The sequence below is a fragment of the Anomaloglossus baeobatrachus genome, chromosome 11 (genome assembly GCF_048569485.1).
Source record: "Anomaloglossus baeobatrachus isolate aAnoBae1 chromosome 11, aAnoBae1.hap1, whole genome shotgun sequence".
NCBI lineage: Eukaryota > Metazoa > Chordata > Amphibia > Anura > Aromobatidae > Anomaloglossus > Anomaloglossus baeobatrachus.
Genome location: NC_134363.1, coordinates 54,279,217 through 54,306,803, shown reverse-complemented (window position 1 = coordinate 54,306,803; position 27,587 = coordinate 54,279,217). Strand labels below are relative to the sequence as shown.

Below are 27,587 nucleotides of genomic sequence, written 5' to 3'. Positions count from 1 at the left end.
TAAGAAAGACAAAAAATTTATTGTGGTGTCATACTGAAGTCCCAATAGATTAACAGCCATACAGTGGTGCAGGAGGGATCCACTGGATTGATCTAGAGGAGCGGATTCCACTGCTGAACATTGCTACGCTGGCTGCACCGGCATTGTGATCGTCAGCACCTGCAAAATACATCACGTTTTACTGAAGATCGAAGACCACAAATGATACACACAGAACGGGGTCGGCCTCTATATACACAGATATCCGACATGTTCTTCTTCCCATCCACTGCAACATAGGGGGAAAGTTGGGACATATATAGTTTGGAGAACATTCATCTGTTGCTTGGTCACTTTAATTCAGGAACATAAGACACCAGAGATGCTGGATATCGATTTGTAGGACCGGAAGCAGCGACTACATGGGTAATCTGTGGCCTCTGTGTGAATTGCCTCCTGCCAGCCGGCATCTGTAGCTCTGGTTTTCATTAGCCAGGTTCATGTGGGCACTATACAGCAGCAATGACATCGCGTCAGGGCGGCTAATCAAAAAACGCGCCCCTGTCCAGAGCCTACAGATTACCGACGTGGCTGCTGGATTGGGTCCTGCAAATCAACTCAACATCCCTACCAGAAAAATATATTGGACTAGCTGTAGTACCCAGGCGTTGTCTGGGATAGTAACTGCGGCTGTGTGCGTCTGTCTCTGTCTCTTTCCCTGCCCGACTGCCTCTTTCCCTGCCGGCCTTGCCTCTTTCCCTGCCGGCCTTGCCTCTTTCCCTGCCGGCCTTGCCTCTTTCCCTGCCGGCCTTGCCTCTTTCCCTGCCGGCCTGCCTCTTTCCCCTCTGTCTCTTTGACTGTCTGTCTCTCTCTCTCTCTCTCTGACTGTTTGTCTGTCTGTCTCTTTCCCTGTCTGCCTCTTACTTTGTCTCTCTCGCTCTCTCTCTGTCTCCCCACTGACATCTGATTACCTTGCACATAAGCTTCTTTATAACAACAAGTTATTTTGTTCCTCTAGCAACCAATCACAGCTGCTATTAATAACCTTTAGCTCGCAGCTCCATTGACTTTATGGGAGGCAGGTTTTATGGAGAAAAACTGTTAAGCGCGGGGTTATATTTTACCATCAAAATATAGTCTATGACGATCCCTGAGTCACATGGGACGTCTGTGCAAAATTTCGTGATTGTAAATGCAACGGTGCGGATTCCTTTAACGAACACACACAGCTTTATATATTAGATTGTACATTATATACATTTCTGCTCTACATTAATGTCACCCATAGAGACGAGCAGTTGGATTTGTGCAGCCCTGGTCCGGCATCCAGTCTGGTCCTCCATGTCAGCCAGTCTTCACTTCTGCACCCGGCATTGAAGGAGCCTCAGCACGTTGCAGGGTCTAATTTAGCATCAGAGGCATCCAGTATGGCGGTTGCAGAAGTGAAGAGTGGCTGTCAAGACGCCGGATCACTGCAGCACAAATGCAATTGCTCATCTCATTTTATTTATTGAATTTTCTCAGAGAAACCCTGTACAGTACCTGCCCATGATCAGGAGATACTGAGTCCTAGATGCAGTGTCATGCCTCTTCCGAAAGCACTTGTGTTCTCCGCAGAACACCGCAGCGGTCCGTGCCCACGATCAAGGTTCTGGGTGCAGCGGATTTTCGCTGTGTTTTGCTGCTGTGTTTCGGAATGCACCTCAGTGGGCTGTAATACATGGCGGCTTTTCTGCTGTAGTCTCACCTTACTGTCCTTGTTGAACTGCGCTCCGCTTTGTTCTTGGATGATATTATAAGGGATGAAGACGTCTAGATGATACAAATCAGGGCGTCCGACTAACACTATTCTGTCTTCACCCAAGTCCAAGACAAGAGATCTAGCAGAAGACTGGAGAGAGAAGACCGGGTTAGTAATAATGCTCATGGCGCTGAAGCCGATCACACAAGAAGGGAACAAAAATATGATTGGATTTTATCTCGATATGTGGCCAACTAAAGGTTTCTGAGCAGCTGCAGACTAAACACAAACATTAAGTGAGGCATAAGGAAGAGTAGCAACGTTATGGCTAATGCACCCTACATCAGGCACAAAGCTGTAGCGTCAGGGGACCCTTTGGTTATATGGAGAAATCCATGGTCATTTATGGTCCCAATAGTCACCAGACTACATGCAGACGTCTGGAGACTACTGGGCTGCTTTTTTGGAAACATAACTGACCCCTCCATATAACCAAGTGGGTCACCGTATCCTGCAGACTTCAGTCTGACGACGGGTACATCACCTGAAATGTGGCTTCTCTTCATTATAACTCACTTAGTGTGGTGTGAATCATGTATATGAGGAAAATCAAAACGAAATATATATTTCAAGTATTTGCTGTGCCCTCCAGGGTGCGATTCCTCCAAACAACTGCTTAAAGGGAACCTGTCATTTGGGCCCTATAACCTGCAGCCACCACCAGTGAGCTCTTATATACAGCATTCTAGAATACTGCATATAAGAGCTTAGGCTGATCGTGAAAAACACTTTTCTCTAGCGTTTCATTGGGGGACACAGGACCATGGGTTATGCTGCTGTCACTAGGAGGCTGACACTAAGTAAACAGAAAAAGTTAGCTCCTCCCCAGCAGTATAACCCCTGAGCCGGAGGCGGGCTCAATCAGTTTTTTGCTTAGTGTCGTAGGAGGCTGATGTGGGCCGACTGGGCCCCCTTCAGCCACTTGATTTTTTGCGTATATTTTTTCATTTTTTTCTCGGCGACGCTCGTCGCTCTCATCTGTTGGAATTCTCTTTTTCTGCAGGTATCGTTTCTCTACCTCAGCTCTCGCAGCCCGTGTGGGTACCACTCCCCTGGGTCGCAGAGGCTTGAGTCGTCGGGCCCTCTCCCCCGTCCAATTCCACGGTACCACTCCCGGGTTGGCACGCGGGGCTGAACTTTACTGAGCACCCCCTATTCACCCTGCGGTATCACCCCAAAGGGTGCAAGGGGCATACAGCAGGGACTGGACCTCGCAGCGCGTCTGGATTGTATGATGGGGCCCGCAGCGCTGCTACACTTCAGAGGGGCTTCCTCCCCCCACCGGCGTCCACCTCCCTGCCTGCCTGCCTGCCTCATTCTTCTCCTGCTGCCGCAGCCAGTCATCCGGTGTGCGGAGCACAGGGGCACGGGTGCAGAGCTCCACGCCTGCACACTGGCAGATGCGACGCCGCCCTTCAGGTAGGACACCCTCTCCTACCTTCTCCCGGGCGGATGCAATCTTTAGGCCCCGGTCCGGGCCTACTCACCGGGCGCCCCCACGTCCCCATCCGGTCATCGGGCGGCTGCTAAAATTTAGGCCCCGGTCTGGGCCTAGTCGCCTGGCACCCCGGCCACGTCCGCGGAGCTCCCTGCCGACATCCGAGGTCGGGAGGGTCCGCATCGCCGCTGCGCCGCCGCCGCTTCGTGAGTGGGTCCGCCGGCGCTGCCTCTGCCCGCGGCGGCAGCTTCCAAATTTAGTCCCCGGTCTGGGCCTAGCCGCCTGGCACCCCGGCCACGTCCGCGGAGCTCCCTGCCGACATCCGAGGTCGGGGGGATCCGCATCGCTACTGCGCCGCCGCCGCTTCGTGAGTGGGTCCGCCGGCGCTGCCTCTGCCCGCAGCGGCAGCTTCAAAATTTAGTCCCCGGCTTCGGCCCTGTCTTCGGCGTCCCAGGCCCGCCTCCCACGCAGCGCTATTGGCCGCCGGCCTCTCTGCCTCCGCCCTCCGCTCTGCTCCAGGCATCACTAGGGGGGTGGTGGATAGTTTTTCCCGCTCTCTTGGGTCCGCCTCCAGCCCCCTCAGCGTCCATTTTAAATAAAAAAAAAAAAAAAAAAAAAAAAAAAGAGGATCAGGGCAGACTCCTGATCTGCAGATTGCTGAGGCTGCAGCATCCCTTATCAGGGAAAAATGGGCCCAAAAATAGCCACAATTTTTAACGATAAAAAACCTACTATGTTCATGGGTTGAGTTATTACTATATATGTAGATTGAGTTTATTACCTCTTACAGGTCTCAGCTTGAGATATTTGTTTTTGGACCGGTAAGCTCAGGTCTACGCTTCCCTCAATTGTTTTTTACATCCACCGCAGCCACTGGCACTGCACGCCCCTGCTCCCCGCCCCTGCCGAATAGTTGGCGCCTGGCTCTGGCTAAATCCCTCGCTGGCGTCCCTCGGGTTGGTGCGCATGCGCTGCGTCCCTGGCCGACGCTCTGTCAGATCATCCACAGGACTGGCGCAATCCCCTCGGGGAGGTGAGTCCCATACCAGGGGCCGGTTCCTCTGCCGGAAGCGGACCCGCCAGGTCTCATCTTCTGCGGCCCCCCAGGTTTCACCTTAATCCCCAGGTCCAGACTGCCTGTCCTTCGGTAGCCTTTCGACCTCTCGGGTGATGGCCCAGGCGTTCCACCTCTGGTGAACTCCAAGCAGGACCTGGATGTTTTTGCCGCATGACAAGTAGCCTGCTAGGAATGGTGAGTCAAGCCGTAAGGCTACGGACAGCCCTCTTCTCTCTGTGCACGCAGGTCTCCTTTAAGACATTTGGAGCGGACCCTTCATGTAATCAGTGGACATCCAGAGTTCGCCGAGTTACCGCGTGATCACTGACAACAACCGGACACGAAGTTTACCAGCGGTAAGTCTTGTCAGTATCATTATGCCTTTCTCCAAGAGGGTTTTCGGACAAAATGGGCATGCTACACTGGAGTCGCTGTTTGATCACGAACAGCAACTAGACACTGCGTTTCCAGCGGTAAGTCGTGTTATTGCCATTATCATGCCCCCAAAGGGCTCCGGAGAGAGGGGGCATGTCATCTTGAAGAGTCGAATGTGGCGGGCCCCTGCGGTTTACAGGGGACATCCAGAGTTCGCCGTGCTGACTGCGTGAGCATGGTTATTTCCCAGGCACGATGTTTACCAGTGGTAAGTCCCTTTACTTGTCATTACCCCTTCTCGAAGGGGGGCTCCGAAAGGAAGAGGCGCGCTACCCTGTAATCGACCCGCCTGGGTTCCTTCTGGCTTCTCGTCCCTAACGTGACGCTCCGCAGGGTCTCCGCGGACACCCTACGCGGCGGACCACGTTCCACCTATGCCGACCCTGGACTGGTTATCATCTTCCGTGAGTACCCTCTCTTCACAGACCTGGTGTCTGACTGCGGCTCGGCCTGAGCCTCTAGCATCGGTGTGTACACCCGTCGAGACCTCTGACTCAGGATTAGGAACTGGAGTTGACGTCTAAGGAGTCGCTGACTTCCCTTCCGACTGTACGTGAACGCCCTTCGGAGATGGGCGGGGCCAGTTGCTCCCCTAGGCTACGTAAGGGAAGAGTACATCTCTTCCCGGCATTGGCCAGACGCATCAGGATCGTCCCCCTACAGCTAGGTCCCAGTCCGTTTACGCCGCACCCGTCAGGGCGCCTCTATCCCTCCAACAGTCCCTCCGCCTCGCGGGACAGTGGGCCGTTCCAGTTTTTTAAGAGCGCTTGCAGGGATCACTGTCCCTGCGCATACTACGCTACAGGGCTGCTAGGTTCACTCCGCCCAGAAACGACCTAGAGGACCAGAGTTCTCCCTTCAAGGGCCCGCGCTTGGAGGTTTAGACCGTCATCATCACTTTTCGCTACTAGGGTAGCTGAGCTACCGGAGGGAGTCCTCTCAGATCCCTACCCGGTAGATCATCTCTTAGGCACGGTATCGAGCCCGTCCACGGGTAGCTACTCCTCACGCAGGAGTAGTTTTCTACCGGGCACAGAGTCCCGCGTACCCTTTGCCATCCGCGCCCGTTTTTTTCCATCAGTTTTGCTATGCGAGCCCTCGGCAGTCTGTGGCGGGAATAGCGGCGGTGCACTTACCAGATTCATCCTTGACTCTCCAGCGGACCACTCTGAAGAACGGAGTCAGGAAGGTTCAGTCTTCGTGGGGGACTCGCCAATCCCCTCCTTGCGGACCAGTTTTCACAACTGTCCCTTGAAGCTCCCCTTTCCTCCTCTGGAGCGTGTTATCAACCGTCACCAGTCTCCCGTGCTAGGGTATCCTTCTCCCCTCCGGTTAGCCCGGTTTACAATTTATTCTCTTGGTCGGGGTGGCCCATTCAGATTCCACTCGGACCATGCCACAGCGGTGACGTGCGTCATCCTCCAGGGAGATGCAGGGAGTGTCATGGCAAGGGAAGAAGCCTAGAAGATCTTCCTCTGGGACAGGTCTCTTCACTCGCTAATCTCGGCTCCACATACCTAGCGTGGACGTTTGGACGGCCGATTCTCTCGGCAAGAAGGACCTCGCTTAGGCAAATGGCTCTTCAACAGGGAAGTCACCAGCCAATTCCCCGGCGAAGGAAGATCTCCAGTCGTGGTCCTATTGGTCTTGCGATCCCACTTTCAGGTCAATGGGGCATCGTGGGTGCCACCTGCTCTGGACTAGGTGACGATGCCCTCGACCGGTCGTGAAGCCTATTCAGGCTCTTGTGCGTCTTCCCGCGGTTTCCCATGATCTTGAGGGTTCTCAAGATGGACCAGGGCAGAGGAAGGCTCTGGAGTAGCCCAGGGGAGCATAGTTCACATATCTTGCTCAACTCCTCGCAGATGCCCCGTGACTCCTTCCAGACCGCCCAGTTCATCCGTGTCGGGGCCCCTCTCTTCTACCAGGACTCAGAAGTCCCAAGTCCAACGGGCTCACCAGTGGATCCCGGGTTCAGGCTCGGTCAGGTCTGTTGTCAAGAAGATTGCAGACAAATGGTGAGGGCTGGGGAGTCCAGTTTCCTCGAGGATTTAATTCCACTCGTACAGAGCTCCCCCGGTGGTATGAGGAGCACATCTTCCCTTCTCCTCTCTCTCCCTCCCCTCCTTCTTGCTGGCCTTCTTCCAGTCAGTTCTGGATGCGGCACTCTCGCGTTTCCCTGTATCGACCAGGTGGCTGCTCGATTGTTCGGGTTTTCAGAGTCCTCTCACTTTCCGTCCTTCGATCACGGCCGCCACTCAGGGAAGCGTCCATCTGGCTCGGCGGTATCTTCGGTCACTAGAAACGTGGGACCTTAATCCAGTGATGGTTTCGCTTCAGAGAACTCTTTTTCCCTGCTCCCACCTGTTTTGATAGGTGGGCTCCTCGTGGCCGTCTTTTGGTTACGGACGGCATCAGGGCAGGCAGCCCTCTTGTCGCCTTCCCCCCTTTTCCGGCTCCTCTAGCAGGACAAGGTGGTGCTCCGGCAGAACCCTTCGTTCTGTCCAAGGCAGCTTGCTGTTTCTTCCAGAAGAGGAGTTTAGGTTTCTGTGTTCGGTTCTAGTCTCCTCTCTCAGCCAAAATGAGGGCCTAGTTCGTTCCAGGGCTGGTACGAGCCCTCAGTCTTTTAGGTCTGCAGGACACCACTTTTCGGTTACACCGACAGTCAGTCCATCCTTCCACCTGTTCCCAAGAGGCGCATGCCGGCGCCAAGGGCCAGAATTTCACATTGATCCATTCCTCCATATGGTTAGGCTATCGCACGAAGGACGGACTTCCGCCGCGGTCTACCGAGCAAGGGATACCCCTTGGACGGATGGACTTCAGACGTCGACTGGCCAGGTCCCCTGGGTCGCCACCTGATCTAGTCGGCATACCTTTACTAGTTTTGACCAGGGTCACACCCAAGCTTCGGTAGAGCCCAGTCTTGGCGTAAGGTTTGCGGGCGGCAGTCGCACACCTGTATCAAGGTAGGTGCTTGTAGGTCTGGGTCAAGCCCGACAGGGGGAAGCGGCTCCTTCCTATCTCTGGTGATGGTTCTCTTCCCACCCAGGGACTGCTTTTGGACGTCCCATGGTCCTGTGTCCCCCAATGAAACGCTAGAGAAAGAAGGATTTTTGTGTACTCACCGTAAAATCTCTTTCTTTGAGTCTTCATTGGGGGACACAGCACCCACCCTGCTTGTGTTTCTTGTTATATATTACCTGCCGGTTACCCCAGTGGCCATATTCCCATGCCACTGGTCACACGACTAATGATCATAGTTTTTACCTTGTTTTATCCAGGATTGTTTGGCTCTCCTCCTACTGCTTGTGCACTAAACTGATTGAGCCCGCCTCCGGCTCAGGGGTTATACTGCTGGGGAGGAGCTAACTTTTTCTGTTTACTTAGTGTCAGCCTCCTAGTGACAGCAGCATAACCCAAGGTCCTGTGTCCCCCAATGAAGACTCAGAGAAAGAGATTTTACGGTGAGTACACAAAAATCCTTCTATCATACTTACCTAGGGGTGGGCCGGTCTGATGGGCGTCGCTGCTCTCCGGTCCGGCACCTCCCCTCTGCAGCGATTGCTTTTGTCCTTCTACCCAGCCGAGTGTGGATGACGTGTCCTACACTACTGTTGTTGTCTGTCATACTGGTGGATTTCCTGATGAAGAAGTGGGGTTACACTACGAAAAGCATTGAATTAAACCACCTTGCATTATACTTATCCTAGATGTGTGTCAGCGCAGTAACAGTTCCACATTTACAGTGTTCCCGAGTCATCCACACAGAGGCCTACATTGCACTTCTGCGCAGGCGCACCTTGATATGTCTTGCTCAGAGCAGATCAAAGTATTGTAGTTTGCGTACACCGTCAGCCTTTAATCTTTCCTCGCGCCTGTGCATTATAGTACTTTGATCTGCACTGAGTAGTGCAAATGAAAGTGCGCCTGCACAGGAACTGTAATGCTGGCCTGTGTGGATGATGTAGATGAGTCATCCATACTGGGCTGGATAGGGGGACGGGGATCGCCGCAGAGAGTAAGTGCCAGACCGGAGAGCAGTGACAACTCTTTGCACCGGACCGCCACCTAGTTGAGTATTATCGCCTGGGCTCTTATATACAGAATGCTGTATATAAGAGCCCGGTGGTGGTGGCCACAGCTCTTAGTCGCCAAATCTGGTGGCAGATTCCCTTTAATATTGAAAAAAAACAAGAGCATCGTGGTTGCTCTATTGGAACAAGAAGAATCCTCGTTCTTGGCACCAACTAAGAATTGAGCAACCTGAAGCTAATCTGCTGGAATTAAACGTATCTGTGAATGTCAATAGCAAAGCCTGTGCCCGTCTCAGTGTATACATTTGAAAGAGAAGAGCTGGCTTAGCTACTGAAATCAGAAGCCAGGTACCCCCCGTGCTGGACCAGCCCCATGCAAATTAGCCAAACCTTGGGATGGAGCGACACCAAATGATGGGGACACTTAGTATAATTGTAGTAAAATTAGGACTTTGCAGGTGGAAATCTGCTACATTACACATGCCGTGCCGGACGGTCACCATCACATTCGCACGGTCTCACCACTTTAGGTAAGGAGATTTCAGCCACCAGAAAGCCGGGGTGTCCATCAGGAGGTTCTGCCACAATTGTGTAATCTGGTTTTACAGGTGAACTGCAAAAAAACCCAAAAAACATATTTAAAAAAGCCTTTGTATATTGTAAAATGAAAGTCTATAGGTAGGATACTGTATCACTTTATGATCAGTTGTAGCCATAGTCTTCCCTGCACAGAGGTGTCATGGCCGCCACTGTGCAACAGAACTACAGCACAGATCCGATAACTAGAATGCGCTCAGTTGCAGTTCTCCTACAAGCGGGTGTCGGGGCCACTGCAGATCGTACAAAAAGCCGTAGTGTTATTTCAATCCTGCACCCCCTTCTCTCTGGGGGTCCCACAGACCTGTCCCTACCTAACAAAGTAATGGCCTACACTAACGATATCATATCACCTTTAAAGAAAGGATCCAAAAAAAAGGAATACAAGGATTATACTGTGCAGGAACACAAACCTTTCAACTTCTGAGATGAGGGACTTGCTTGGTGTTAGCTGGGAGGGTCTGTAGGAATAAAATAAACCACATCAAATGCATAATAGTAAAAAAAACCCCTAAATGTACACATTGTTCTTGCACCATAACTAGTGATGAGCGGGCACTACCATGCTCGGGTGCTCAGTACTCGTAACTAGTGATGAGCGGGCACTGCCATGCTCGGGTGCTCAGTACTCGTAACTAGTGATGAGCGGGCACTACCATGCTGAGGTGCTCAGTACTGGTAACTAGTGATGAGCGGGCACTACCATGCTCAGGTGCTCTGTAATGGTAACTAGTGATGAGCGGGCACTACCATGCTCAGGTGCTCTGTAATAGTAACTAGTGATGAGCGGGCACTACCATGCTCAGGTGCTCAGTACTGGTAACTAGTGATGAGCGGGCACTACCATGCTCGGGTGCTCAGTACTGGTAACTAGTGATGAGCGGGCACTACCATGCTCAGGTGCTCAGTACTCGTAACTAGTGATGAGCGGGCACTACCATGCTCAGGTGCTCAGTACTTGTAACTAGTGATGAGCGGGAACTACCATGCTCGGGTGCTCAGTACTCGTAACTAGTGATGAGCGAGCACTACCATGCTCGGGTGCTCAGTACTTGTAACTAGTGATGAGCGAGCACTACCATGCTCAGGTGCTCAGTACTTGTAACTAGTGATGAGCGGGCACTACCATGCTCGGGTGCTCAGTACTCGTAACTAGTGATGAGCGGTCACTACTATGCTCTGTACTCGTAATGATCAGTTGGACAGGCTCAACTCAAGTACCAAGTACAATGCAAGCGAATGTGATATTTGAGCATTTTCCAGAAGATACTAAGCTGTGTTGTATCCGACACTTACACGGTGTCCAATTCCTGGATCATAGGTTTGGATTTGGTTCTGATATTCTGGTCAAAGATGGACCCCAGGAACTTGCGATTTTTTAGCATTTTCCACTCTGGAGGGAAACCACAGATGATTAGTAATGATTCCTGATTGTGCTTTATTCTCCCTGACACAAAATGACGACATTTAAGCCTTTCTACATTAAAAAAGTGACTTCACTTGCCCCAGAAAAGTGCACTCACACTCATGTGCAACTAAAAGGGGGCTCTGCTATATTTTGACAATCCCAGCAGGGTTCCTGTATGGAGCGAGATCGGGAGCTGGGGTTGTGCAATCAGAGCTTGCTCTGATCGCTGCTGTTAAACGTTTAAAGTACCACGGTCAATTTCTGACAGCAGGATTTAAAGTCCAGGATCCAAGGGGTGCGCCCATGGGTCAATCATAGAGTATGCTGATGGCCCCTGAGGCTGCCATGTTAGTGCTTCTGTCAATACAAGTCTCAGGCGACTGAGATTTTTGCTGTTGACAGGTGATAAATTGGGATTCAAGGAGCTCCCGGATAACCCGAGACAGCATGGGAAAGGAAAGTATCAGTGATGTAGTGCGTTACCTCTAGACAGCTCCATCTCATACTTGTTCTCCAGTCCCTCCATGGCCACGGTGATAAAAAATTCCCTAAAAAGCTCATTATTCTGTTAAAAAAAAAGCAAAATAAAAAACGGATACAAATGAGAACATAGGGGGAGACTGTGATCGTGTATTAGGAAAAGCAAGTTTCTACGCTACAGACATTGCACTTAATTACCTTAATTTTCTCAAAGAATGTGCCATTTATCACAATGTCGTAAGCCGTGCAGCCACCGCCACCTGCGAGAGAACACACAGGGCCTTATATACTGTGATCATGTAAAGGGACAGGTTAGATACAGGATCAATCCATTAACCTTAGGAGAGCTGCTATGATAAGTGGGATAAGTCCTTAAAGGGGTTGTCCATTACTTAGACAACCCCTTCTAATTCCACGTTTCCCCCAGGTAAAATAATAAAGACCATACTCACCTCCAGTACCAGCACTGTGAAGGCTCATGTAGGGTTGTGACGTTACGCGAACCCCGCATCCAATCAGCACCAGCTTCTGTCTCCCCGCCTTCAGAGCAAACGAGTTAATCAACAGGAAGCGAGTGCAGCGGCTGTACTCACTTCCTGTTGATTGTTCGTATGGTCCGAAGACAGAAGCCGGTACTGATTGGATGCATGGATCGTGTGACATCACAACCCCATGTGAGCCACGGCACCACTGAAAGGGAACTGGAGGAGAGTATAGGAATTATTATTTTTCCAGGGGAAAACATGTAGAATCAGAAGGGGTTGTCCTGGTAATAGACAACCCCTTTAGGCTCCAAATCTAAACCAAAAATGTCCATTAGTCTTGTAGCACTTCATCACCAAGATGTAAGAAACTTTATTACATAGTGAAGCACACACTGGATGTGGAGATCTTCAAAATGGGGCACCTATGACCATTGAGGATTAGAACATTGCTCGTTTTGCCTGTTTAGTGGGGTTGTCTGGGGCCGTTTTATATTAGTACTATGGGCCCAAAGAGTAACAGGCAGATCGTTGCCAACTACCTGTCTGTTCTACCCAACGCCGAGTGGTCATCGAATGTCAAAAGAGCTGCTCTTCTTCCACTCTGCTCTCCTGACGGGGCATGACTGCCCACACCATGCTGATTGAAAGCCGGCTCCCCACAGTTAGACAGCCGGCTCTGCTCCACCTATCAGCATGATGTTGGCAATCATGCCCCGTCAGGAGAGCAGAATAGAAAAGAAGTCACTGCTCTGTTGATGTGAAGTCCGTAGCAGCAGAACTACGGAAGGAGTTGTCTGTGACTGCTCTGGTGGCAGAGATAGGCGCCGGGCAAAGCGTGCAGGTAATGACCAACTACCTGTGCATAAGTACTGAGGCAACCCCTGTAAGGATATCTCTGGACTATCCCTTTAACAAGTTGCACAGTCACTTTTCCCTGCGCCTTCAAATCTACACTAAAAATCTATAGACAAAAAACCCCAACAACTTACTATTATCAACCTCAACGTGCGGCTCTCCGAGGCTCATGGGGACCCGGTACCCGGAGGGATCATCCGATTCCAGGATGCTGACTAGCTTCTGCTCGCTCAGGTCCGGGGGCGCGGGGATCTGGCTCGACTTGCAGATGTTAATAAAGATTTTTGTATTTTTGGAAGTGCGAGTTTTAATGCAGAAACCTAAACAAAGCAATAGAAAAAAGCCCATCATTCATAAGTGCAAAAATGTATAAAAAAACCCATAAAAAAACACAACGTCATCTCGATAATGAGCAGAGAACACATCTCACCGGGCTGGGGTCTGATCTGCCTGGTTTCTGCTAGGGTCGGTATTCGGCTTTCTATTTCTTGTTTGGCCTGGAATGAGACAAGGAGTGTGAATCAGCGAGTAACGGACGAGGGGTCCCCAAACTGCACCAAAACAATACAATTGCATGCGTTCAAAGCGGACCATACGCATCAAGTAAATAAACATTTGCTGAAACCCATCAATTAATGGACTGTCATGGCCGAAAATGCTGGCAGCCTTGAAATTGTTCCAGAAAGTGAAGTATTTCTACCAGAAAATGATTGCAATGACATGCTTAATTCCTCTGTGTGTATTGCAACAACACCGAAAAAAAAAAGCAAATTGGACATACCGTATTTTTTGGACTATAAGACACACCCTCCCCCCCCAAATGTTGGGGGAAAATGGGGGGTGTGACTTATAGTCTGAATGTAGGGCTGCGGGGAATGAGGGTGCTGCGGTGGAGCGGGTCATCGGCGGCATGAGCAGGCTGTAGCAGAGCTTGTCATGACCACGTGCGCCCACTCATTTCATATACACACCCATCCTCCCGCCCTGAATCCGGCACTGACAGGTGGGCGGGATGATGCGCGGGGGGTGCGCGCATAATTAACAGCCAGCCGTGATCACCCCTGGCAACTACAGCCTGGAGTGATCATGTGCGGCTGTATTCACTGCCCCCCGCGTGTCATCATCCTAAGCGCGGGGTGCAGTGAATCAGTATACTCACCGGCCACGGTCCCTGCAGCACCGCAATGTCCTCCAGTCTGTGCCGGAGGCGGCTGTGTGGAGGCTAGCGGTACACACAGCAATGACATCACTGCTGTGTGCACGTGACCACATGTAGCCGTGGCTGACACAGACGGGAGGAGGAGCGATGCTGCGTGGAGCGAGGAAAGGGGAGTATGAACGTTTATTTTTTTGTGTGCCACAGGATGCAGCCATACACCAGGATGAGGGATATATATATATATATATATACATATACATATATATATATATATATACATACACACACAACAGGAGGATCATTACGAGGATGGGGTACCTTAGCAGACAATTTGGAGACATTACCCCCATAACAGTGTCAGCAGCAGATCCTCGCCCCATAACAGTGTGTATTGACTACATTTTTTGCTTAAAATTGTATCTTCCTTTTCTAAAACAAGCATGCGTCTTATAGTCCGGTGCGTCTTATAGTCCGAAAAATATGGTAATTTGACACAAAAACCCCAAGGTCAGGACAAAATTGTTGACCCCCTCAACAATATTTGGTTGTACATCCTTTGGAATAAATAACTACAAATCAGTCGCTTCTTATACCCGTCCACAAGCTTCTTGCTCCTCTCACCTGGAATTTTGGCCTCTTCTTTATAAACTGCTCCAGGTCTCATACTTGGAGGAGTCTTCTCCCAACAGCAATTTTAAGATAAATGGTATTTAGAGCTGGATTAATTGCTGCCTCTTCAGAACTCTCCAGCGCTTTGTTTCCATCCATTTCTGGGGGCTTCTTGAAGTGTTTGGAGTCATTGTCCTGCTGGAAGACCCATGACCCAGGACACAATCCTAGCTTTCTGACACTGCACGCTACATTGTGACCCAAAATCTTTTGGCAGTCTTCAGATTTCATGATGCCTTGCACACAGTAAAGGCCCCCAGTGAAAGAGTCAGCAAAACAACCCCAAAGCATATTTGAACCTCCACCATATCTGACTGTAGGTCCTGTGTTCTTTTTCTTTGTAAGCCTCATTCTGTTATCAGTAAACAATAGAATGACGTGCTTTACCAAAAATCTCTATCTTGGCCTCATCTGTCCACAAATACAAAGTGCATACAGCTTCACACTAAAATGCCATCAATGTATAAGGGAACTCTGGTACTGCATTACTGCTATATGAAAAAATGAGATTTTTAGTTTATGATTTTTTAGTCTAGCTGCCCAGACACAGATGTTTTTAACCTAGATAGTGGCATTTTAGTTAGGTACCTGGATTATTGAGATTTACCTTGCCATTGGTTTCTGGGCTTACATGCATTGGCATTTTTTCATATAGCCGTAATGCAGTACCAGAGTTCCCTTATACACTGATGGCATTATAGTGTGCAGCTGTATGCATTTTGTATTTGCTATATTTTTTCAGCTGCCACCTATTCACATTTGTAGGATGTGCGGGTCAGTTTTTGTTTTTTTTTAAATCATCTGTCCACAAGAAGCTGTCCCAGAAGGATTTTGGTTACTCACGTACTTTTTGGTAAATTGCAGTCTACATTTTTATGTCTGTGTCAGCAGTGGGGTCCTCCTGGGTCTCATCCATAGCATTTTGTTTAATTTCATGCAGATGTGGATGTATAGCTTGTTCTGACACTGATGCCCCCTGAGCCTGCAGGACAGCCTGAATTTCTTGAGAACTTGATTGGGACTTATTTGCCATCTGGACTATCCTGCGTTGCAAGCATTCATCGCTTTCGCTCTACCAGGCCACATACAGGAAGGTTAGCTACAGTGCCATGGGTTGTAAATGTCCTATGTTGTGCACCATGGACAAAGGAAAATCAAGATCCCTGGAGATGGACTTGTAACCTCGAGATTGTTTTAAACAATTTTGGTTCTCCAGTCCTCATACAGTTTTCTTCTCCGCTTTCTGTTCTCCACGCTTAGTGTGGCACACAAAGACACACAATGAAAAAAATTGAGCGAACTTCCCTTTTTATCTGGTTTCAGGTGTGATTTCCATATTGCCCACACCTGTTATTTGCCACAGATGAGTTTAAATGATCATCACATGCTTGAAACAAAGTTGTTAACCCACAATTTTGGAAAAGTGATAATTTTGTAGGGCCTATTTTTGGGTTTGTGCATGAAATTACGTCCAAATTTTTCTTTTTTTTCTCTATGTCCATTTACACTGCCCAATTATCACGAACAAGTGTTTTTGAAGTGTAAAGAGGCAACTGATCAACCAATGAATGAGCAAAGAAGGGAATTTTGTTTACTTACCGTAAATTCCTTTTCTTCTAGCTCCAATTGGGAGACCCAGACAGTGGGTGTATAGCTACTGCCTCTGGAGGCCGCACAAAGAACTACACTTAAAAGTGTAAGGCCCCTCCCCTTCTGGCTATACACCCTCCCGTAGGAGTACGGATTCCTCAGTTTTAGTACCAAAGCAAGGAGGAGGAAAGCCAATAACAGTTTCAAAAACAAATTCAATCCGATAACAAGATCGGAGAACTTAAGAAACAACATGAACAACATGTGCACCCGAAAAACGAAACCCTAAGAACAAATAGGGCGGGTGCTGGGTCTCCCAATTGGAGCTAGAAGAAAAGGAATTTACGGTAAGTAAACAAAATTCCCTTCTTCTTTTTCGCTCCTAATTGGGAGACCCAGACAGTGGGACGTCCAAAAGCAGTCCCTGGGTGGGTAAAAAGATACCACATGAACGGGCTGTCAGACAGCCTCTTCCTACAGGTGGGCCACCGCCGCCTGAAGGACCTGTCTACCTAGGCTGGCATCTGCCGAAGCGTAGGTATGCACTTGATAGTGTTTGGTAAACGTGTGCAGACTCGACCAGGTAGCCGCCTGGCACACTTGCTGAGCCGTAGCCTGATGCCGCAATGCCCAGGACGCACCCACGGCTCTGGTAGAATGGGCCTTCAGTCCAGATGGAATCGGAAGCCCAGCAGAACGGTATGTGTGAAGAATTGGTTCCTTGATCCACCGCGCAAGGGTGGATTTGGAAGCTTGCGATCCCTTATGCTGACCAGCGACTAGGACAAAGAGCGCATCAGAACGGCGTAGAGGCGCCGTGCGAGAAATGTAAATCCTGAGTGCTCTCACCAGGTCCAACAGATGTAAACCCTTTTCAAATTGGTGAACTGGATGCGGACACAAAGATGGCAAAGTGATATCCTGATTGAGATGAAAGGAAGAAACCACCTTGGGAGAAAACTCCGGAATTGGACGCAGTACTACCTTGTCTTGGTGAAACACCAGGAAGGGAGATTTGCAAGATAACGCCGCTAGCTCGGACACTCTTCGAAGAGACGTGACCGCCACAAGAAAAACTACTTTTTGTGAAAGCCGAGAAAGGGAAACCTCTTTCAACGGCTCGAAAGGCGGCTTCTGGAGAGCAATGAGAACCTTGTTTAGATCCCAGGGTTCCAATGGCCGTCTGTAAGGAGGAACGATATGACAAACTCCTTGGAGAAAAGTGCGTACTTTAGAAAGCCGTGCCAAGCGCTTCTGAAAGAATACGGATAGCGCGGAGACTTGACCCTTAAGCGAGCTAAGCGACAAACCTTTTTCCAATCCAGACTGCAGGAAGGAAAGAAAAATTGGCAATGCAAATGGCCAGGGAGAAAACCCTTGAGCCAAGCACCACGCTAAGAATATCTTCCACGTCCTGTGATAGATCTTAGCTGAGGATGGTTTTCTAGCCTGTCTCATTGTGGCAACAACTTCATGAGATAAACCTGAGGCCGCTAGGATCCAGGACTCAATGGCCACACAGTCAGGTTCAGGGCCGCAGAATTCAGATGGAAAAACGGCCCTTGAGACAGCAAATCTGGACGGTTTGGTAGTGTCCACGGTTGGCCTACCGTGAGATGCCACAGATCCGGGTACCACGACCTTCTTGGCCAATCTGGAGCGACGAGTATGGCTCGATGGCAGTCGGACTTGATTTTCCGGAGAACTCTGGGTAACAATGCTAGAGGTGGGAACACATAGGGGAGTCGGAATTGCGACCAATCCTGAACCAAGGCGTCTGCCGCCAGCGCTCGGTGATCGTGAGACCGTGCCATGAAAACTGGGACCTTGTTGTTGTGCCGTGACGCCATCAGATCGACGTCCGGCGTCCCCCAGCGGCAACAGATCTGTTGAAACACGTCCGGGTGAAGGGACCATTCTCCTGCGTCCATGCCCTGGCGACTGAGAAAGTCTGCTTCCCAGTTTTCCACGCCTGGGATGTGAACTGCGGATATGGTGGACGCTCTGCTTTCCACCCACGTCAAAATCCGCTGGACTTCTTGAAAAGCTTGGCGACTGCGTGTTCCCCCTTGGTGGTTGATGTACGCCACCGCCGTGGAATTGTCCGACTGAATCCGAATCTGCTTGCCTTCCAGCCATTGTTGGAAGGCTCGCAGGGCAAGATAGATTGCTCTGATTTCCAGAACATTGATCTGCAGGGTGGACTCTTCCTGAGTCCACGTCCCCTGAGCCCTGTGGTGGAGAAACACCGCTCCCCACCCTGATAGGCTCGCATCCGTCGTGACCACTGCCCAGGACGGGGGAAGGAACGACTTTCCCTGTGACAATGAGGTGGGGAGAAGCCACCAACGCAGAGAGTCCTTGGCAGTCTGAGAGAGGGAGACAGTCCTGTCGAGGGACGTCGATTTCCCATCCCATTGGCGTAGAATGTCCCATTGTAGAGGGCGCAGATGAAACTGCGCGAACGGGACTGCCTCCATTGCTGCTACCATCTTTCCTAGGAAATGCATGAGGCGCCTCAGTGAGTGCGACTGGCTCTGAAGGAGAGATTGCACTCCAGTCCGTAGCGAGCACTGCTTGTCCAGTGGAAGCTTCACTATCGCTGAGAGAGTATGAAACTCCATGCCAAGATAAGTCAGAGATTGGGTCGGGGTTAGATGAGACTTTGGAAAGTTGATAATCCACCCGAAACTCTGGAGAGTGTCTAGTGCCACCTTCAGACTGTGTTGGCATGCCTCTTGAGAGGGTGCCTTTATAAGCAGGTCGTCTAGATACGGGATGACCGAGTGACCCTGCGAGTGCAGAACAGCTACTACTGCTGCCATGACTTTGGTGAAGACCCGGGGGGCTGTTGCCAGACCGAAAGGTAACGCTACGAACTGTAGGTGTTCGTCGTGTATGACGAAGCGTAGGAAACGCTGATGCTCTGGTGCAATCGGCACGTGGAGATACGCATCTTTGATGTCTATTGATGCTAGAAAATCTCCTTGAGACATTGAGGCTATGACGGAGCGTAGGGATTCCATCCGGAACCTCCTGACTTTTACGTGTCTGTTGAGCAACTTTAGATCCAGGACGGGTCGATACGATCCGTCCTTTTTTGGGACCACAAACAGATTGGAGTAAAAACCGTGACCTTGTTCCTGAAGAGGGACGGAGGTCACCACTCCTTCCGCCTTTAGAGCGGCCACCGCCTGCAACAGAGCATCGGCTCGGTCTGGTGGTGGAGAAGTTCTGAAGAAACGAGTTGGCGGACGAGAACTGAACTCTATCCTGTACCCGTGAGACAGAATATCCCTCACCCAACGGTCTTTGACGCGTGACAGCCAAATGTCGCCAAAGTGGGAAAGCCTCCCACCGACCGCGGGTGTGGGAATCGGAGACCGCAAGTCAGGAGGACGCCGTCTTGGCAACGGTTCCTCTGGCTGTCCTTTTTGGGCGTGACTGAGACCTCCAAGAATCTGAGCGTCTCTGGTCTTTTTGAGTCTTTTTTGACGAGGCGAATTGGGACCTGCCCGGTCCTCGAAAGGACCGATAACCAGACTGACCCTTCCTCTGTTGGGGTTTGTTTTGTCTGTGTTGCGGTAAGGATGAGTCCTTACCCTTGGAGTGTTTGATGATTTCATCCAAACGCTCTCCAAACAATCGGTCACGAGAAAAAGGCAAATTGGTTAAGCACTTCTTGGAATGAGAATCTGCTTTCCAATGTCTCAACCACAGGGCCCTACGCAAAACAACGGAGTTGGCTGACGCCACTGCCGTGCGGCTTGTAGCGTCAAGAACAGCATTAATCGCGTACGACGCGAATGCCGCCATTTGCGAGGTCAATGGTGCTACCTGCGGGGCAAATGCACGTGTGACTGAGTCGACTCGCGCAAGCCCGGCTGAGATAGCTTGGAGTGCCCATACGGCCGCAAAAGAAGGCGCTAATGACGCTCCAATCGCTTCATAGATGGATTTCCGTCAGAGCTCCATCTGCTTGTCAGTGGCATCTTTAAGTGCCGCTCCATCTTCAACTGCAACCAAGGATCTAGCTGCAAGCCTGGAAATTGGAGGATCCACTTTTGGACACTGGGTCCAACCCTTGACCACCTCAGGGGGAAAAGGGTAGCGTGTATCTTTAAGCCGTTTAGGAAAACGCCTTTCAGGATAAGCGTGGGGTTTCTGGATTGCGTCTCTAAAGTCAGCGTGGTCCAGAAAAGTGCTTAATGTACGCTTAGGGTATCTGAAATGGATTCTCTCGTGCTGCGAAGCTGACTCCTCTACAAGAGGAGCTGGTGGGGAAAAATTTAACATCTTATTGATGTTAAATATAAGATCATTAACTATGGCGTCACCATCTGGTGTATCTAGATTGAGAGCGGTCCCAGGATCAGAATCCTGATCAGTTACGTCCGCCTCATCACCCATAGATTCATCTCGCTGGGATCCTGACCATTGAGATGAATGTGAAGGCCCGTCATAGCGAGCCCGCTTAGGCTGCCCGGGGCCATCGTCCGAGTCAGAGTCTTCACCCTGAGGTGTATATGCCCGTCCCGGAGCTTGGAGCTGAGGGGGACCAGGGGGCAATGATTGCACAGTGTCCGTGGCCTGAAGTACAGGCCTAGCTCGCAATGTGTCAAGAATTTGTGACATAGTGAGAGACATTCTGTCAGCAAAAGCTGCAAACTCAGTTCCTGTCACCTGGACAGCATTCACAGGTGGTACACCCTGGGTCACGTCCAGCAGAGGTCCCGACTGTGCAAGCGCCGCAGGGGCCGAGCACTGCACACAATGGGGGTCCGTGGAGCCTGCTGGTAGAAAAGTCCCACATGCGGTGCAGGAAGCATATAATGTCTGTGCCTTGGCACCCTTGCGTTTTACGGACGACATGCTGCTGGCTCTCTGCAATGTGAGAGAGTCTATAGCCAAAGGGCGACCAGCGCTATGTAATACCAAGTATTTGTAGAAACAAAATACTAAGAATACTACTGGCACAAGAGGGGGTGAGCCCTGAGGGCTGCTTACCGCCCGCTGAATAGCGGGTAAGAGGCTGCAGAATTCCTTGTCTGGGTCTCCCCGGCTCCCCTCTGCAGCTCAGCGTGTCAGCAGGAATGGCTGCCGGCGTCTGTGGAGAGGGGCGGTCCGTGGGAGTTCCTAAACAAAAGTGCGGGAAACAGTGTCCCCTCTGTGCCGATTGTGAGGGCTGGAGTATGTAAAAACGACTCCAGCCCTCGGCGCTGATGCACTGGCCAGCGTCCCGCCCCTCTCCTGACTGGCAGGTCTGGGGGCGGGAACGAACGGAAGCAGGCCGCAAAAGCCGGGGACTCGAGTTATCAGCGCGGCCGCCGTAAAAGCGCGGGCCGCGCTGAAGTCCCCGGCGCACCACAAGTGCCAGCCGCGCCGCAGTCCCAGCGGCCGGCGTGACCGATTTCCAGAAGTGGCCAGCGTCCCGCCCCTCTCCTGACTGGCAGGTCTGGGGGCGGGAACGAACGGAAGCAGGCCGCAAAAGCCGGGGACTCGAGTTATCAGCGCGGCCGTCGTAAAAGCGCGGGCCGCGCTGAAGTCCCCGGCGCACCACAAGTGCCAGCCGCGCCGCAGTCCCAGCGGCCGGCGCGACCGATTCCCATAAGTGTGCCTGCTTCAGCGAAGCTGAATGAGGCCATGGCACAAGCGCCGTAGCGCTGATGTCCCCCGGCGCACTACAACACCCAGCATGCAGCGGTGTGAGCGCCAAATGCACGGGGACACAGAGTACCTTGAGGAAGCAGGGCCATGTCCCTGATGTACTCCGCTCCATCCAGCATCTTCTCCAGGGGCTGTAGATGGAGCACGGTCTCAGTGCCTGGAGACCAGTAAATCCCACTTCACCCAGAGCCCTGTAAAAAGGGATGGGGAAGGAATCAGCATGTGGGCTCCTGCCGCCGTACCCGCAATGGGTACCTCAACCTTACAAACACCTCCGACATACAGTGGGGTGAGAAGGGAGCATGCTGGGAGCCCTGTATGGGCCCTCTTTTCTTCCATCCGACATAGTCAGCAGCTGCTGCTGACTAAAAACAATGGAGCTATGTGTGCGTGTCTGACCTCCTGCGCACAAAGCTAAAACTGAGGAATTCGTACTCCTACGGGAGGGTGTATAGCCAGAAGGGGAGGGGCCTTACACTTTTAAGTGTAGTTCTTTGTGCGGCCTCCAGAGGGCAGTAGCTATACACCCACTGTCTGGGTCTCCCAATTAGGAGCGAAAAAGAAATGCTTGTTTGTCAAGTGAAAAGATCATAAGTTGTTTTCACAAAAATTATTATTGGCGGTGGTGAATCGTCCTGTGCAAACAAGGCTCGTGCTGCCTAGAACCACAGCTGCCTGTGCACGGAGTGATCCAGTACAGATCTATTACACATCAATCAGTGCACATGTGATCTGACTGTGAACCGGATATTAACCAACCACCAATCAGAAAATATTTACCCATTGATGGCCATTTAATGCTGCAAAAGCAGGTAATGTAAATCCTCCTATAGACAGGCACTTATGCGCACAGGAAAGTCTTTGATCATTCGCTGTGCACAGCCTTCCATTGTTCTCAGCATTACATGGAGGATGTGCTGCCGAGAATGAGGACTTTAAGGGAGGCTTAAAGATCATTTCACCCGACGAACGAGTGTTTTGTTCATTCGACAGGCGACTTCTGGCTTCCCCGACTCATCCTTACGTGTAGGTACCTTCATCAGCATCTGCTCATACAGCGCTTCCTCCATGTTTGTGTTCATTTCTGCAGAGAGCAGCGACTTGTCAGACGCCATCTTTTAAAGGTCAAAGATAGGAAGCTCAGGGATCTTGTTTTCTGGAGCCTGAAAAGTCAAAACAAGTATTAATATTACACAGCCGATAAAAAGTGTGTATGGCACCTAGACCATTAATGACAAAAGGGGAGGGGGGGGGGGTAGCACCCAGACAGGCGACGACAAGGGGGGAGGGGCACCCAGACAGGCGACGACAAGGGGGGAGGGGCACCCAGACAGGCGACGACAAGGGGGGAGGGGCACCCAGACAGGCGACGACAAGGGGGGAGGGGCACCCAGACAGGCGACGACAAGGGGGGAGGGGCACCCAGACAGGCGACGACAAGGGGGGAGGGGCACCCAGACAGGCGACGACAAGGGGGGAGGGGCACCCAGACAGGCGACGACAAGGGGGGAGGGGCACCCAGACAGGCGACGACAAGGGGGGAGGGGCACCCAGACAGGCGACGACAAGGGGGGAGGGGCACCCAGACAGGCGACGACAAGGGGGGAGGGGCACCCAGACAGGCGACAAGGGGGGAGGGGCACCCAGACAGGCGACGACAAGGGGGAGGGACACCCAGACAGGCGACGACAAGGGGGAGGGACACCCAGACAGGCGACGACAAGGGGGAGGGACACCCAGACAGGCGACGACAAGGGGGAGGGACACCCAGACAGGCGACGACAAGGGGGAGGGACACCCAGACAGGCGACGACAAGGGGGAGGGACACCCAGACAGGCGACGACAAGGGGGGAGGGGCACCCCGAGAGATGACAAGAGGGGGTGCCTTGTTTCCTGACAATGGGAGTTGGACACATCAACAGATAACAACTTATCCTCCAATGTAAAAATAAGCGGCCACACTTCCATGTTGTACTGACCTGTAGGAAGTCAGCACTGCTCTCACTCAGCTATAGCATCACCTCACCTCGGCAACTGTCTCTCCGTCCGCGCATGCGCACGTTTCCGGGTGGGACACGCACTTCCGTTTGACCTTCTTCCTGCTCTCGGTCACTCTTTCTGACACGCAGTTGTTTTCCTGCACAACACAGTAATTTACAGATAAGAAAATGACAGCGATACCTATGAGGAGGCCGCGCGGGGAGCAGACTGGTCAGTGGGGAGATTATAGCCCTGGTAGTGTGTAATCATGTGACCTTCTTCTGGCGGAAGTGACGTGTGTGCTTGCTGTGCGGCGCCGTAGAGCTGGAGCGCCCCCTGGTGGCTGACCGTGGGAGTGACGCGCTGTCAGTCATTGCTGGAAGTCATGGCCGCCTGTACGGGGACGGACGCGGTGTCAGTGCGGGAGCTGTTCTCCTCTATGCGGTACGGGCCGGCTCCGGAGGCCGCCAGTGCGGCGCAGGTGAGGGCTGAGCGGTGCAGGGTGAGACATGATGAAAGTTGCGGAAAATTTTCACTTTTTGGGAATATGAAGGCTGCACGGTTTGCGACAATTGGTCGGCTGTAAGGCGCGTGCACACTGTGCGTTTTTGATGCTTTTTTATTTAGAAGGGTAAAAAAAAGTAACTAATGCAAAAACATCTAAAGCATTGACTCATTCTGAGCTCTGCTACATCTACAGCAGCGAAAACAGGGATTCTATCAAAACTGCAGCAAGCAGCCCAGTCAGTGACACATTGCTGGAATCAGGATCTCTCCCCCTACATTGTGCTGCTCTCAAATTATATATAGCTCAGAATTCTGAGCTCTACTAGATCTACAGCAAAGAAAACTGCACCAGGCAGTCCACCCTGGAATCAGGGTCTCAGCCTCTACATCATCAACATGTGTACATAGCCTTGGATGGAATCCATCAGCAGGTTTTTGCAATGTAATCCGAGAGCAGTATGATGTAGCAGCTAAGACCCTGATTGCATGGATGTGTCACCTACTAGGTTGAGGAGTTTTGTTTTTTTTTTACTGCCATAAGTGTTTTATCAGCAAACGTTTATCACTACAGAACAAGGTGCCTGTAGTGACACCACAACCAACACCACTGATTAGCAGTTTTCTGCCACTGTACAGTGTACACAGAAATCTGCCACAGAAATCTGCCAATCAGTGGAGTGGGTGGGGTTATGCACAGCTCAGTATTCTGAGCACTGCAAGATCTGCAGCAGAAAAAACTGGGATTGTATCACAACTACACCAAGCAGCCCAGTCAGTAACATATCGCTAGAATCAGGGTCTCAGCCCCTACATCATGCTGCTCTCAGAGTGTAAACAGCTCTAGTGGATCTACAGCAGAGAAAACTGGGATTTTATTAAAAGTGCAGCAAGCAGTCCGGTCAGTGACAAATCAATGGAATAGGATCACAGTTCTCTCTGCTGTAGATCTGGCAGAGCTCAGAATGCTGGGCTGTGTATAATTTGATCAGCATGATGTAGGGGCAGAGACATTGATTCCAATGTTGTATCAGTTACTAGACTGCTTGCTGAAGTTTTGATAGAATCCCTGTTTTCTGTTTGCTGTAGAAGTAGCAGAGCTGAGAATGCTGAGCTGTGTACAATTTGAGTGCAGCATGATGAAGGGGCCTGCACTCAAATTGTACACAGCACAGCATTCTGAGCTCTACTACATTTACAGCAAACCGGGATCTTATCAAAACTGCAGCAAGCAGTCCAGGCAGTGTCACAACACTGTATTCAAGGTCTCAGCCCCTACATCATGCTGCGCTCAGATTGTACACAGCTCAGCATTCTGAGCTCTGCTACATCTACAGCAGAGAAAACAGGGATTCTATCAAAATGTCAGCAAGCAGTCCAATAACTGATACAACACTGGAATCAAGGTCTCTGCCCCTACATCATGCTGATCAGATTATACACAGGCCAGCATTCTGAGCTCTGCCAGATCTACAGCAGAGAGAACTGGGATTGTATCAAAACTGCAGCAAGCTGCACAGTCAGTGACACATCGCTGGAATCAGGGTCTCCACTCCTACATCATGCTGCGCTCATATTATGCACAGCTCAACATTCAGAGCGCTAATTGATCTGCAGTAGAGAAAACTGGGATTCTATCAATACTGCAGCAAGCAGCCCAGTAAGTGACACATCGCTGGAATTTGTTGCTATGTGTTAGGGGGACTCTGTTGGCAAAGGAACAGGGTAGAAATATTATATTACTGGTTTTTTTTTCCATTAATTTTACCGAATTGTGTCCCTTCCTAGTAGTGTTTCAGGGTCTCTTGGGAATCAAAAAATAAAAAACCTAAATAAAACGGCGGAAAAACATCATTTTCTTTGTCGCTCTATTGGGAGACCCAGACAATTGGGTGTATAGGCTATGCCTCCGGAGGCCGCACAAAGTATTACACTCAAAAGTGTTAAGCCCCTCCCCTTCTGCCTATACACCCCCCGTGCTCCCACGGGCTCCTCAGTTTTTTGCTTTGTGCGAAGGAGGTCAGACACGCACGCACAGCTCCACAGCTTAGTCAGCAGCAGCTGCTGACCATGTCGGATGGAAGAAAAGTGGGCCCATATAGGGCCCCCAGCATGCTCCCTTCTCACCCCACTCTTGTCGGCGGTGTTGTAAGGTTGAGGTATCCATTGCGGGTACGGAGGCTGGAGCCCACATGCTGCTTTCCTTCCGCATCCCCCTCAGGGCTCTGGGTGAAGTGGGATCCTATCGGTCTCCAGGCACAGGAGACCGTGCTTCATCCACAACTCCTGTGGAGCCTGCTGGATAGGAGCCGGGTATCGTTCAGGGACATGGCCCTGCTACTTGGAGGTACTCTGTGTCCCCGTGGGGACCGCGCACAGCAACACTCCAGCTTTGCTCGGTGTGCTAGTGCACCGGGGACCGCGGCGCTGACCGGGTTAATATGTGCCATTACACACTCAGCGTTGCTGAGTGTGTTTATGTATAGGGACTGCCGCACTGACCGCTGCTGCCATGGAAACACTGCGGCGCGGCTGGGACTTGTAGTGCGCCGGGGACTTCCACGCCGGCCGCGCTTTTACGGCGGCCGCGTTTATTACTAGAGTCCCCGGCTTTTTGCGGCCTAGTTTCCTTTCCTCCCGCCCACAGCCCTGACAGGCAGGGGAAGGGCGGGACGCTGCACAGAACGAGCAGCACTGAGGGCTGGAGCATGCTTTGCATACTCCACTCCCCTCACCGAGCTTATCCAGATAAGCGTTTTTCTAAGCGCCTTAAGGATGCACGTTATCCCTTTCCCCCTGACGTGGTCAAGGGTTGGACTCAGTGTCCCAAAGTGGATCCTCCAATCTCCAGACTGGCGGCTAGATCCATACTTGCAGTGGAAGATGGGGCTTCACTCAAAGATGCCACTGACAGGCAGATGGAGCTCTGGTTGAAATCCATCTATGAAGCTATCGGCGCTTCTTTTGCCCCAGCATTCGCAGCCGTATGGGCGCTACAAGCTATCTCAGCAGGTCAAGCGCAAATTGACGCAGCCACACGCACGTCCGCGCCACAGGTGGCGTCCATAACCACTCAGACGTCGGCATTTGCGTCTTACGCTATTAATGCTGTCCTGGACTCTGCGAGCCGTACGGCGGTTGCAGCCACCAATTCGATGGTACTCCGCAGGGCCTTGTGGCTACGGGAATGGAAGGCAGATTCTGCTTCCAAAAAGCGCTTAACCAGTTTGCCAATTTCTGGCGAACGATTGTTTGGCGAGCGTTTGGATGAAATCATCACATCCTTACCCCAGCCCAAACCGAACATACCCCAACAGAGGAAGGGGCAGTCGAGGTTTCGGTCCTTTCGGGGCGCGGGCAGGTCCCAATTCTCCTCGTCCAAAAGGCCTCAGAAAGATCAAAGGAACTCTGATGCATGGCGGTCTAAGTCACGTCCTAAACAGAC

The 27,587-nt window shown here is 51.3% G+C and overlaps 2 protein-coding genes across 3 annotated transcripts in view; one reads left to right on the top strand and one right to left on the bottom strand.

Moving 5' to 3' along the window:
- On the bottom strand, positions 1 to 23,909 carry PIH1D1 (PIH1 domain containing 1). 2 transcript variants are annotated; one of them, XM_075328599.1, is made up of 11 exons: positions 23,638 to 23,909; positions 22,692 to 22,820; positions 13,003 to 13,069; positions 12,707 to 12,892; positions 11,431 to 11,492; positions 11,236 to 11,317; positions 10,641 to 10,737; positions 9,758 to 9,805; positions 9,270 to 9,360; positions 1,727 to 1,870; positions 1 to 159 (listed from the first exon to the last, which is right to left on the bottom strand). In XM_075328599.1, the coding sequence occupies exons 2-11, from the start codon at positions 22,770 to 22,772 to the stop codon at positions 124 to 126; spliced, it is 894 nt and encodes a 297-aa protein (XP_075184714.1). In that variant the 5' UTR covers positions 22,773 to 22,820; positions 23,638 to 23,909; the 3' UTR covers positions 1 to 123. The 2 variants fall into 2 exon arrangements, with proteins under 2 accessions (XP_075184714.1, XP_075184715.1); XM_075328600.1 differs by having other exon boundaries at positions 23,685 to 23,909.
- Positions 23,910 to 23,983: 74 nt separating this feature from the next.
- The window catches only part of ALDH16A1 (aldehyde dehydrogenase 16 family member A1), a 123,426-nt gene continuing 119,822 nt past the window's right edge, over positions 23,984 to 27,587 (top strand). The window contains exon 1 of the mRNA XM_075328598.1: positions 23,984 to 24,119. Coding sequence (XP_075184713.1) covers positions 24,024 to 24,119 — 96 coding nt within the window. The 5' untranslated portion in view covers positions 23,984 to 24,023. The remainder of the gene's footprint in view (positions 24,120 to 27,587) is intronic.